At 37.0% G+C, this 13,609-nt stretch overlaps 1 protein-coding gene across 3 annotated transcripts in view; it reads right to left on the reverse strand.

Moving 5' to 3' along the window:
* Window positions 1-5,855: 5,855 nt before the first annotated feature.
* Window positions 5,856-13,609, reverse strand: part of kank4 (KN motif and ankyrin repeat domains 4) — a 130,111-nt gene continuing 122,357 nt past the window's right edge. For all 3 annotated transcript variants that reach the window (XM_074667997.1, XM_074668000.1, XM_074667999.1), the window contains one exon: window positions 5,856-10,759. In XM_074667997.1, the coding sequence (XP_074524098.1) occupies window positions 10,646-10,759 (114 nt within the window). In that variant the 3' untranslated portion in view covers window positions 5,856-10,645. The remainder of the gene's footprint in view (window positions 10,760-13,609) is intronic.

The following is a 13,609-nucleotide window of genomic DNA, read 5'->3' on the forward strand; positions in this document are numbered from 1 at the left end:
TTTTGTTTTTTTTCTGTAGGACACAGACTTTCTGTAAACCAAACAACATAATGCAGAGTCTGTACTTCAGGATTTAATTCTTCAGTTTCCTCTTTTTTCATTTTATTACTCCTCCCTTTGTCTCATTACTCTCCTCTCTTTCCTTGTGTTGCCTCAGAGAGCTTTACTAAAGGGACGCAGGTTTATGGCGCTCCTGTGTGCTGATACTTCCACACAATGAACGACTGAAGTGTTTCACAAGCATTGCAATAAAATGTGATTGTTAAAAGCAAATTAAAACTCAGTCTCCATCCGCACTTTTACTCCGGTTGCGTCAACTCCTTCCTCCCTCCTTTTCTTTCTCTCTATCCTTTCTTGGTCCATTTCACTTTATATCAATCAGCACTTCTGCTCCTCCCATTGTGCCATTTTCAAATGTGGCACCTTTTTGTTGCAGAGATAAGGAGTTTTTGACTTTGTGAGAGGAGCCAGGGTGGTTAATTTTTCATTGAAATCCAGTGTTTAAGAATGAAGCGAAGGATGGTCACCACACTCTTTCTGCCATCCTCCTTCCTCTACCTCATGTATGAAGGCTCCTCTTATCTCTTGGGTAATTAATTGAACAGATTAGACACAGGATCAGACAGATGAGCAGTGATGTGACACACTGTGTGTGTTTATTTGCCTGTCTTTGCTTTTTCTTTGTGTATATTTGCTCAAACTCATGGATTTCTGTTAAACCATCAATGTCTGCATGCCTGCCTACGTTTGTGCTTGTTTCCACGCATGGATTTCAGTCCAATTGTGTGTGTGTCTGTTTGTGTCTGCATGTCTGTCTGTGTTTGTATCTGTCTGTCTGCCAGAATGACTGTCTGTGTATGTGTCTGTGTGTGTGTGTGAGGTATGTGTGCTCGCACAGGGACACACCAGAGGAGGAGCTGATGGGCCAAGTGCCATTACCAGATAATTACAGCTAAAAGTCTCCATGCTAACGAGGACGGCTCATCATCCTGCTGCTGGCAGACGGAGAGGCCACAAAAACATCTGCAATGCAGATTAGGAGCACTTATATGTATATGTGTGTGGTGTAGAGTGTGTATATCTTTCTCTGTTTTCTCTTCTTTTTTTTCCTCTATCACCTTTCTGTGCATACAGTGGGGAAAATAAGTACTGAACGCGTCAACTTTTTTCTCATCACATTTATTTATTTATATATTTATTTAAGAAAATCACAACATTCAAGTCCATAAATAATGATTATGTGGAATTACGTACGATAACACAGGGAAAAAGTATTGAACACGCTAACTGAGACTCATCTAATACTTAGTGGAGAAGCCTTTGTTTGCAATGACAGCTTCCAGAAGCTTCTTGTATGTTTGAACTAATGGCCCACACTGCTCAGGTGTGATTTTGTCCCATTCCTCTGCACAGATTGTCTTTAAATCTGGAATATTCTTTGGTGCCCTCTGGTGAACCCTTTTCTTTAGTTCTTTCCACAAATGTTCAATTGGATTGAAGTCAGGTGATTGACTAGGCCATTCTAACAGATTGATTTTCTTTTTTTGAAACCATCTGAGAGTCAACTTTGCCGTGTGCTTTGGATCGTTGTCCTGCTGGAAGGTCCAGCCACGTCTCATCTTCATCATCCTGGTGGATGGCAGCAGATTCAGATCAAGAATTTCCCCATACATGGCTCCATTCATTGCTCCGTCAGTTATATGAAGTTTACCAACACCATGAGATGAGAAACAACCCCATGCCATGATGCTTCCACCTCCAAACTTCACTGTTGGTGTAGTGTTTTTTGGGTGATGTGCAGTGCCATTTCTCCTCCAAACATGGTCTGTAGTATGACAGCCCAAAAGTTCAATTTTAGTCTCATCTGACCAGACAACATTCTCCCAGTATTCTACAGGCTTGTCAAGATGCTGTTAAGCAAGTTTTAAACCAGCTTCAACATGCCTTTTCTTGAGGAATGGAGTCTTGTGGGCTGAGCGTCCATAGAGGCTATGGTGGTGGAGTGCATTGCCTATTGTTTTCTCTGTAACAATTGTACCTGCTGCCTCCAAGTCTTTCTGGAGCACTTTCAGGGTGGTCTTTGGCTCGTTGAGTACTCTTCTGACTATCTTTCTGACTCCCTGGTCAGAAATCTTCAAGGAACTCCTGTGCGTGGCCTGTTGATGGTAAGGTGGTGCTTCTTCCACTTGTGAATAATGGCCCCAACGGTGCTGACTGGAATATTCAGGTGCTTTGATATAAGTCTGTAACCAGTTCCATTCTGATGCTGAGCAACAATCAGGTTGTGAATGTCTTCAGAGAGCTCTTTGCCTTTAGCCATGATGAGGTGTGTCATATTTAACTGCTTGGTGAAAAAACGACCTTTTTATAGGATCATCAATTTGCTCTAGCCCAGCTGATGTTGGTTTGCACTAATTGGAAGTTCAAGTAATAATTACTGACAGATTTCAGGTGGTGTGGTGCATTTCCTTGCCAAAGTATACAGCCTTTCCATGGTGTGTTCAATACTTTTTTCCCACTATGTGCAGTTATCCTGCAAAGTACAGGCTCCTATTTTTGACCGAAAAGCACCCTCTCAGTATTATTGCACCTAAACAAACCAGAAAACTGTGTATCAGTGTAATTGCCCGGTACAGGAGCCCAGAGGAGCTGAGTTTGAAGCCATCCATACGGATAATACCTCTAATGTAACAGTCACCCTCCTCCCCCTATGATAGGCTTCCTCCCATCCTTAATGATGTAGACACTCATCAAATGAAACATAAACGTATCTCAGGAGCAATTACACAGAAACACCAAAACAAATATCACCAGCTTTTGCACAGAAGATGAGAGATAAATTTAATTAAAGTTTCACCTGATGGGACAGGTGAAGGTGTTCAGACGCAGAAGCAGCAAAACTCTGGTATGCAAACTGCCAATAAAACCTCCATTCCCACAATCCCCTGCTTTCAGAAGCAGCGGATGAGAAGAGAACAACATCATTTATACTCATTATTCTCTCCTGTGCTTTCCACACTGTGTGGGAATTCTTTGGTGGGTGAGTACAGGGAAATTTAAAATTCCCTGATATGCAAATGAATGTGTGTAAGCATAACATTGTGTGCTGTGCTGTGCTGTGTGTGTGTGTGTTTACTTGGGTGGAAACAACCCAGCCAATGCCTCAACAAATCACTCATTCATTTTGAGAGTATGTGTTTTACACATCCATCCGTTTACACAAAATAAAATTATTAGAATTATTATTTTATCCACTCTCATCTATTAAATCATTCAAATAAAGTTTTTTTTTATCCCTATGTAGAAAAAAAAATGTTATATTATTAAAGACATTTTTTCTTTTTCTTTTTCTTTTTTTTTTTTTTGTTTGCTATTGCTTACAAGTGTCAACTTGCATCTTTTTGCAATCATATGTCATGTTTGTCATTACTTTTGGACTGGTTTCAGTTTTTCTCTCCTGGCTTATGTTCAAAAAAAAAATAAAAAAAAAAAATACCGTTCTGATCAGTGAGTATTGTTTCTACAAATATTTTTTCTGACAACTCAGATACTCTCGCAAAGCAAGTCAAAGGGAAAACTTAAAGTATAAGAATCAATAAGGTAAAAGAAAGGTAAGTTAACTATCATATGAGGAAAAAATAAGAATTGTGTTGGTTTATGGTTGGGGTTACATATGGGGTTAAGGTTGAGTTACATGCTAGTGTTGTGTTTTCATTGATGCTTAGGTTAATGTTCATCATTAAGATGTAGCATTGTCTTCACTTCCGCCTGTTGTAAGAATTCCTCATATAGTACAATACCACCATCTGCTGGACAGTGGGAGTCATTACAGTTCATGTTTGCATTGTTGCTAAAGCCAAAAGAATGTGCATCAGTGCTCAGATGAAATTATTATTATTATTATTATTATTATTGTCATAGGAAATATCAGCTCTATCTGCAAACTGAGTGAAAAAAATATTGTCATAGATTTGACTTTTGTAGGGAAGAGGATTAGGGCCACTGAAAGAAAAAGAGAATATTTCCAAATGTTTTTGTTGCTATTATTTCAGAGCGTAAAGCCAGAAATCTGACTTTTTTCCCTCAGAATTCTTTGATTGCCTTTGATATCAGAATTCTGAGTAAAAAAAGTAAGAAATCTGACATTAATCTCAGAAATCTGACTTTAATCTCAATATTCTGAGACAAAATTAGAATTTCGAGATTAAAGCCAGAATTTAGACTTTTAATCTCAGAATTTTTTTTTCCCCCTCAGTATTCCGAGTAAAAGGTCAGAATTCAAAATAAGAAAAAAAATAAGTCAGAATTCTGATGTTTTTTGTTTGTTTTTTTCCCCAGAAAAGTAATTGTTACAAAAAAATTGGATATATTTATTTTTTTGTTTGTTTGTTTTTTTTCTTTAGTGGCCCTTATCCTTTGGTTTATCCTTTTGTGCTTTTGGGTCTGTTCTTTTCCCTTAAAAATGAACTTCAAACTCAAGAAAAGCATCAACAATAACAACAACAAAATCTAAGCTGATCCTATTAACAAAACATTTTGAATGGTTATCTAATGTTAATGTTGTTGGATGATGAGACATTTCTTGAATATTTTAAAAGTTTATAAAGTAAATCAGTCGGTCTTTTTCTACTCTTGTAGCCAGAAGAAAAAAATGTTAAGATGAAAAAAGTATAACCCTTCAACATTCCCACAGTGGTTTAGAGACATGCTATAGTTTATTGAACTGGATGATAAGGTTTATGGTCAGGGGTCAGCTGACAAGTTTTTACTGATATGACAGCCCTTTTTAGGTCATACTGACATTCTGAGATCAAATCATTTTATAGATGAATGACTTCATGATGTCTGATCAGCAACAAATAACTGGAAAGTTCATGTATCACTGCTACTGCCTTGTGTGCACTTCAGTGTCTGTTTGTGCCCCAGATAACAGAGTATACCACCTGTTTACTGAATTTAATTTATCTATCAAAATTAATTTCTATTTCTTTTATTATGAGCTTTGTATTATTTATTTAGTGCGAGGTTGATTTTTATTTATCTTGTTTATTATTTTAAAATCAAAAATAGGTTCTGCAGGATTTTTCGTTGTTAGTAAACACAAACTTAAACTGGTCTCCTTCTTCTTGGCTCAGTGCCAGCAGCAGCGCACACCCACAGCCTCTGACCATGCCTACGTGAACACATCCACTAGCCTAGCAACCAGCTGCAGCATCGCTCCAAAGACTCTAGAGCCGTGCACCTGACTTAGCGTGTTAGCACAAGCTAATCGCAGGTATTTGACGCATACCTGGCTAGCAGAAAGCCAACAAGTCGAGCCAGGCTTCACCCTCTTTTAGGAAAAAGCTTGCTTCTCTTTGGTTGTGTTTTTATTTTTCTGCGCTATGTTCGCTATCGTAGCTGCTCGGGTTAGCTTCTTCCACTCGCTAATCAACACACAAAGTCACTTGTGCACTGGACGAGCTGTGATTGGCTGATGTAACCACACCCAGAAACATCCCAAAACATCAGCACACAGGCAGGGGGAGAGAACTGGGTTGAGGCAGACACAGACACTGACAAAAATGAGTCTCATAGGAAACAATTGAGCAGGATAATTGCTGTAAAAGTTAAAATTTTATTTTATTTTTTGATGGAAAATCCTGCAGACTCTACCTTTAAGGTGATTTTCCTCAATGTTATTGTGGATCGGATATTCTTATTTCTAAAAAATGTAAAAAAAAAACAAAAAAAAACAAAAGAGGAACTTTGGTCAAGAAAAAAAAGGCTTATGAAGTACAGCAAGGCATCTTTTGTGTCAAATAGTTGGGTTTTGTTTAGAAACCAGACATTAACAAACACATTTTAAACCTTCATATTTATTTATTTAGAATTATTTCTCTGATTTGTTACATAGAAGCCCGTTGTACAAGATAACTCTAGAGAGGTACAGAATTTTTACATTTCACCCAAGTTCAGACCTAAATTTTCAGATGGATATTCAAACAGAACAGACATCTCCCTTATAGCTTTAGCCAGTGTTTAAACTGCTTCATATTTTCCCCACAAACACCATAAACCTATCACAGGTCACATGACACAGTCCACAACCTGTCGAATCACACACGTACGACACCACCCGACCAGTCAACGATGAGCCGAATAATCACATCATCAGGGAACTCTCAGCGTAGTTTCCAATCATCCCGTATACGATATCCATGCATACATAAGTTCTCTATATATGGTAAAAAATATAGCATTTGGAATAAATACTTCATATTATTTTTAGAGCAAACTGTCAGACAATACTTGTTATATATATTTCACAATACTTTATGTACATGTACAGGTAAATCTTTATCCTTAACCCCATGTGAATCAGATTTCAGTTCTTTGGTGTTGAGCCAGTTATGAACCTTGTTACATCTCGATCACACTGGATTAAACATGTGGATTTGATTCATTGTAAAGACTTGATACACAGGCACGGAAGACCAGATATACCAGAAGATTCACACAGCACCCATCATACCTTTCTGTAGGAGTCTGAAGTGTGGGGAGCTAGATTTGTTTTCACTTAAAATGCAGAAAATCAGTCGATGCAAGGTCCAAGTTTAGAGTGTTTGGATCCACGCAATTGTCGCCTTATTGTCGAGAGAATCTGACCTTTATACTGTGGTCTTATTATTATTGAGCCTCTGTTAAAAGGAAGTAAATGCATTCACTGTATATCAAATATACTGGAGTTGATCAAACAGCTCTATCTACTCCTATGTTACCACCATATCAATAAAGTATCGAGGAGAACAAGAGCACTGGTGCAGGATCAGTGGTCTGATCACACTGCATCTGAGAAGAAACTGTTAATTTAAGCTATGAACGCAGCATTATACATACTTTAGGCAAAGACATCAACATTTATTACAGCAGATCTTTAAGTCTGGATTCTAACTTCTTTTCACAGTTGGAAAAAAGGGTCAGTCTAAGTCTCAGATCACAATCTTGCATTATTTGAAGGTGATTTCTTTTCATAGATGCGCACAAGGCTTTTAGTAGACCACTGATTTGGCAGTTGTTTAATTGAGTGGTATACCCCTTTAAGGCCCACCTTCAGTAACCACAGCAAACTGCACAAAGATGAGTTAAGTCTGTCATGTTGATCTCAGTTTATCATCAGAGAAAAAGAAATCGAGACCTAAGCGCCTGTGGAGGACAGTGGAACTAGAGCTAAAAAAATTCAACTTACAGGCAGAAATACCCAAACAACATGATTTTTAATTGATTACTCTGGACTGGACTTCGCTTCTCATCCAACAGGCTTCTTGACCTGGATGACTTAGAATCCACCAGTGAAAATCAAGAGTCGTTGATGTTTGATACAGAAAACTAAAAAGCATAAATCAGCTTCCGCTGTGGCCTGTCAACCAACACAGAAGACAAAACAATACCTGTCAAGCTTGTCACTAAAATGAGTCACTTCTGGCTTAAAAAAAAACAAGATGGAGATTTACAAAACAACATCAAAACAGGAAGTCAAAAATGACATGTGGTGTCATCTTGGCTAAGTTGACTGAAAGTCAGGAGATCTAGGTTTCTGCTGTGGTCACTGAGGGTGAGTTGTGAACTTGTAAACATTTTATCACACCAGTTCTCCTGTTTGAAGACACTTTAGGAATATGGGTGAAAGTTTGTGGAAAACAGAAGGACAAAAAACATTTCCTGAAACACATGACTAATGTAAGACTTCAACAGCCTCACTCTCTACCTAGTCCCTGACAGAAAAAGGTAGTTTTCATTAATATTGCTTCTTTAAGGACTTTAAACCATAAACAGATTACACTAGGGAACAGTTTGAAAAAAAACTTTAAATTAAAAAAAAAAATGTTGAGTTAGATTTTTGTGCTGATTAAAACTAAAATTTGCATGCTGTCTCAGTTTTTTTCAGGCACGTCAAGTTTTTTTCTCCACAGCTTACCCTCCAGATAAACTAAACTCCACTGATAAACTGTAGTAAGACTCTCCAGCTGATTACGATTGGACTCAACTACAGTTACGTGGCAACTTGTTTGTGCAGTCACAGTTGAGACAGTGTGGTGAGAGGTGTGTGCAGCTCTCAATAGGTCAGTACTGTTAATATCTGCTAAGAGAAAGCTAGCATAGCAGGAATTAAGAGGACCTGTGCTGCTTTTCTTTTAACCTTGTGACCATGGGAATACGGTTGTGAGTTCTATTTTGCTTCATATGTTTTTTTTTTTTTTTTTAGTTTTCAAAGTTTGGAACTACTCTATCTTAGTGGTGGGTTTTTTTTTTTTTTTCACATAGGTAAACTTTTTTAAGTTACCACTTCTAAGCTCCCAGGTCGGGCTGACCAGGATCAGATTGATTTACGGCACGTCTAAGTCTCTACCACGCTGGCTGAAGAAGTTTAGCAGCAAGAAAAAATAAAACACAGATATCTGTGTTTTTCTGTGCTGAAAACAAATTCTGTGATTAGTTTTGTAGTGATGGTGGACATTGGAGCCTAACTGTCAGACAGAAAAAGGACAGGAGAGCAGAAGAAAGGTAAACGGGAAAGTGATACACTCCCAGCTAAAGGCTTGGGCTGTATCACCCTATATATAACACAGGGGCTAGACTGTTTGTGATAATGTTCAGTCCAACCCACAGGCAGCAGTTATTCTGCAGTGGTCTGTTCAAACTTGAGAGTCTATCAATAAAATGAAGAGTGAGGTTACGTTAGCTCTGCTTGGTAGATGACTGGCAGGACATAACCTGGATTCACTAACGTTATACATAATAGACATGTCTCAGAGCAACGTAAACATAGCTAGCTGCTAAAAAGTGTTAACTTGTTGTCACATTAGCTTACAGATACATCAGAGCACTGGGCTAACAATGTCGCGACATATAGCTGGCTGCAACAACGACAAAGTTTGCTTGATGTTACATTTCAAGCCGTATTGCTATTTAACTGTATTGATAACTTATCAATACAGGTATTTGAAATACCTTAACTTGGTGTGTTGTATCCGGTAAAAAATTGTCTTGAACAAAGACTTCTTTTTTTAATCCATCTCTATTTAATCCCAAAACAAACATGTTTTGCTTAAAGAAATTTCCGACAGTGTGCTGAGACTGCGGGCCAGAAGGTGGCGAGGGAGTCCAATTAAAACAGATCTTCCTCATAGCATCTTCAAGTAAAGTTTTTTTCATTTTTTTTAGAGAACAGGATCCAATAGTTAAAAGACTTGACATGATGGAGAAAAACTGAGATCAGTTTTGGATTCTGCACCCAAAAAAGTGGTTAAAAACAGCTGTTAGACCTAACTCAACAAAAACTGTGTTCCCCAGTGTTATCATACCTTGTCAGTTTGTCACTTTGGAAAAAAAGCTCACCTTGAGGTGAGAACAAAATGTTGCATCTATATGATTAAACGTCTTTTCCCCACCTTAAGGGGAATTCAGACTGATTTAATTTCCTGTGATATTATCTGACAGTTTCCATCCCTGTTAGTCCATGCCAGAACAGTTAAACTTGCTACATATTTTTCTTGGAATGTATCACAGCCAGCCTGACATTCATTGTGCATTGTAGCAGTTGCATACATGATTGGAAACGAGCAGAAGAACAAGACATACTTCATATTTGATCTGAGGGACAGAGAAGAGAAGAGGGAGAGTTGATCAGAAGACAGTATTAGAACATACTGTTGTTAGTACTGTGGGACGGCCAGTAGGGGGAGATATTGTGTGTTGGCATGCAGCACCTTCGCAATAGTACAATCTTCTCATCAGAAGACTTTAGTCTGTCTTTAATCTGGTTTGGTTGTGTTTATAAAAAACATTTCACTTCCACCTTATTCTTCTTCATTAAATAATCAACTGACGATCAAACGTCATCATCATGACAAAAAAAAGAAAACAAAAAATGCTTCTGAAGGCGTCAAACACCCAGTGAATGATGGGAAACTTGACCAAACGTTCTTCTTTTCATCTGATTCTCTAATTTGCACTTTTGGAGATACACTTCTGAACACGTATATATATTTATATATTTATATATTAGAGAGGATTATAATTCACTGTACACAATCACAATAAAAAAGTGCAGTAAAAAATACAGTTTCTGTGTTTGTATATGATTATAATCTGTTAGAATAACATTCTACATATATTCTCTAATAATGGCTTATGTCCAAATTAGAAAAAAAAAAGATGACAATGTCTCAACAGAAAAATAGAAATAATGTCATATCTGATATATTTATATTTGAAAGGTAGATCATGTGCTTTGTATTTTGCTTGAAGAGCTTGTTGATGATAAGAAGCAGCAGTTCGTCTCATTATCTCTTCATTCATCCATCCTCAGCATGTCCCCTGTTTTAAGATTAATCCAATCTGCCCCTCTTTTGTTGTCTGTCCACTGAAAGGTTGATGCAGCATATCCAGAAACACCCACGGGGCAGAGATGTGGAAGAAAAATGTAGGTGTTCACTGTCGGACACTCCATTCACCGAGGTTTTTATGTCGTAAACAGAGTTTCCACCTCGACATGTGGACAGTCTTTCCCTCCTTCTTTTGATAGGCTGAGAGTCTTGGACTTTTGAGGCTTGCAGTGCAGAGATCCGGACTGGTCTGGAGTGGTAAACTGGGTCACCCCGGCTCAGAGGAGGCCTGCTGTAGACGAGGGTTCAGAGGAGGCGGCGTGGGCCTTCAGTAAGTCCACTATATCCGTGTGGGAGGCTGCCTCTGCCACCGCCAGCGCTGTCTGTCCGTTCTAATGAGAGAGGAAATAATCACACTAAAAACACTGCAGTGACTGTGTTTAACCTGATGGTGGCAGTGTTGTGTTGCTCTTACCTTACTAATGGGCCTTGCAGCACTACTCTACTCAAAGCATGCTGCACCTGCCTTGATAAAAGTAACTCTAAACATCATGATGAGCTGTGATTAGCACCTGGATGTCAGTATTAGCTTCTTGCTTTCAAAAATGTCAAACTCCTATAGAGATTAGGGTCTGTCACGTCTCACTTAGTCTCATCTAATAATTTGCTTTCCAAATTACGCATCAAAAATGTGCAAAAAGATTATGGTGATATCCGTGATAAGCCTCTTTGCATCATCCAGAAATTGCCTGTGTAATACGGCGTGGTTAAATATGAAGCCAGGGGAGCTCCTTTGGGCTAAAAGGGGAATAAACTTTGTGAGGCAGACAAACGACACATGATATATTTCTGACACTTTGGTTTGAAATCACTTTCAATCCTCATAAAGCCCTTTTAATAAAGGTATGAAAATTAAGACAGACATTTTAGAAACAGCGCAGAACTTGTTCCCAGGAGCATTTTATACATACACCAGGGATGGAGCCAGGATTTCAGTTTTGGGTGGGCCAGATAAAATTTGGCTGGGCCTTAAGTTAAAATTTGTAGATCGTTAACTTTATCAGAAAAATGACTGACAATTTACTGTTACTATGTGTGGTTTCAAAGCTGATTTTGTTGCTTTTTTATCACCTTTAGTTGCATTTTTATAATCCTTTTGTGCATCAGACAAATCTACCTGCACTCACATCCATGGTACTGACCAAAAAGGAACGCTCTCACCAATAGGTTGCAACACTGTGGTTTATCATAGGCTAATAATAATAATAATAATAATAATAATATATATATATATATATATATATATATATATATATATATATATATATATATATATATATATATATATATATATATATATATATATAAATATATATATATATATATATATAAAAATAAATAAAATAGTAGTTATAATAATAAAAAAATTAAACAAAAAAAAATAATAATAATAATAATTATTATTATTATTATTATTATTATTATTATTATTATTATTATTATTATTATTATTATTATTATTATTATTATCGAGTTTTGCTTCATGGACCATTTTGAAAAAGAAAAATTTTCTCCCTTCTTCTTGTGCATCTTTGACACCCAGCACCTTGACGGACACACGGTTGGAATCAACAGCGCGAAGAATTGAATTTAAACTAGACCTCTTATCAGTTAACGTTTAAACCCCTTTCCTTCAGTACTCTGTTTTCTATCTGTCACTTTTCAGGAGTTTAAGATCTTTGACTGAAACATTTACAAAGCTGGGACCCTTTTAGGTTCACCTGCAGTTTATTCATGATGTGATTGGCGTGCGTACAACCTGCTGCTCTTCAAAGATAATACTCTAATCATTGTTAGAGGCATGAATTTTGTGAGCCCACACGAGAATAAACAACATTTATTTTGCTTATTTGTTTGTATTAAAATGACATATTAATAGGCTACAGCTTTAACAAAAAATAAAACTAGACTACAATAAACCTTTTTTTTAATCATTAAAAGTAGAACATAGCTGAATAGCAACAAGGTCTCAACAGGTCTTGAAAATATTCTTATCTTCATAAGGGGGCTCTGCAGAAAAATTTTGGGAACCACTGACTTCATCTGTGGTTTAAGTGCAGGTTTAGTAACACTAATTTCAGATTTATTATTTCTTATTACTGTCTCTATAAACAACTCTAATATTTGTAGACCACTCTTAAAAACCCCACACACTCATTACTCACGGAATAATTCACGCTCTCTCGCTAAAAACGATCAAAACACTAAATATATATTTGGAGAGGCTAATCCTTTCAGATTATACAGTTTTTCTGGCTGACTGAACTGGCAGTGCTCCATACCACTGCCTTTAAAATCTTGCATCATCCTCATGGTGTGTTATGAAAAGCTAAATATTAGATCTAATGAAAAAAACTCTGCTGAGAGACTCCGATTTTAGAGAATATGAATGCACTGTTTATACATTAAACAAGTTTTACAAACCTGCCGAGTGCTATCCTTGACTTCTGGAGTAATATTAAATATGAAAATGCTTGTCAGAGGAGCTTATTTTGGCAGCTTTGAGATTATATTTGTCCTCTGATACCACTGAAAGTAGTTGGTGCTCATGTTATTGTAATTATTTTGCTATCCGTGCGGTGCTGTAGAATTAAAGTTTAACCATTCCCTGTTGTGTTTCACTCATTTTCTTCTTCTTCATCGTGAAAATGATTAGGTACGTGTGTTACAGTCTTTTGCAACTTAGGCTTTTGCTGCACTATTTTTAAAACTAGAAATTTTGTGTGTTTATAGCTTGGGAATTATTTTCCAAAAGCAATAAAGTTACTAAACCCTTCAGGATATAAAGATTTTCCAGGATTTAGGTGGATTTTTCCCATCTGGTCATTGATTTATTCTGCTAGGTTAATTTAGTTTCTTTGAATATAGTCTTGTGTTTTTGTTTTTGTGAAGCCAAATAAAGTTTCTTTTTCTATTCTTCTTTTTTTGGAATTGGAGGACCCCCAAACTAAAGGAAAACAATGTGAGAATATACGTTTAAAGGCTCTCCCTAACTTCTCATTCTCAGAACAATTCACATGTGAATTTTCAATATTTTTATTTACCATGTAAGAATTCCTGTCAGAAATTAACGATGTCTAATTTTCTATCATTTGGCATTAAAATAGTATTCCCAAAAGTGATATCAACTATGTCATTTACATTTATTTATCGTGACTTTATATCAAAGCTTGGGAAGCTGT

This window comes from Halichoeres trimaculatus, unplaced genomic scaffold (assembly GCF_033239565.1).
Source record: "Halichoeres trimaculatus isolate MK-OKI-2021-1 unplaced genomic scaffold, fHalTri1.1 fHalTri1_scaffold_4, whole genome shotgun sequence".
NCBI classification, from domain to species: Eukaryota; Metazoa; Chordata; class Actinopteri; order Labriformes; family Labridae; genus Halichoeres; species Halichoeres trimaculatus.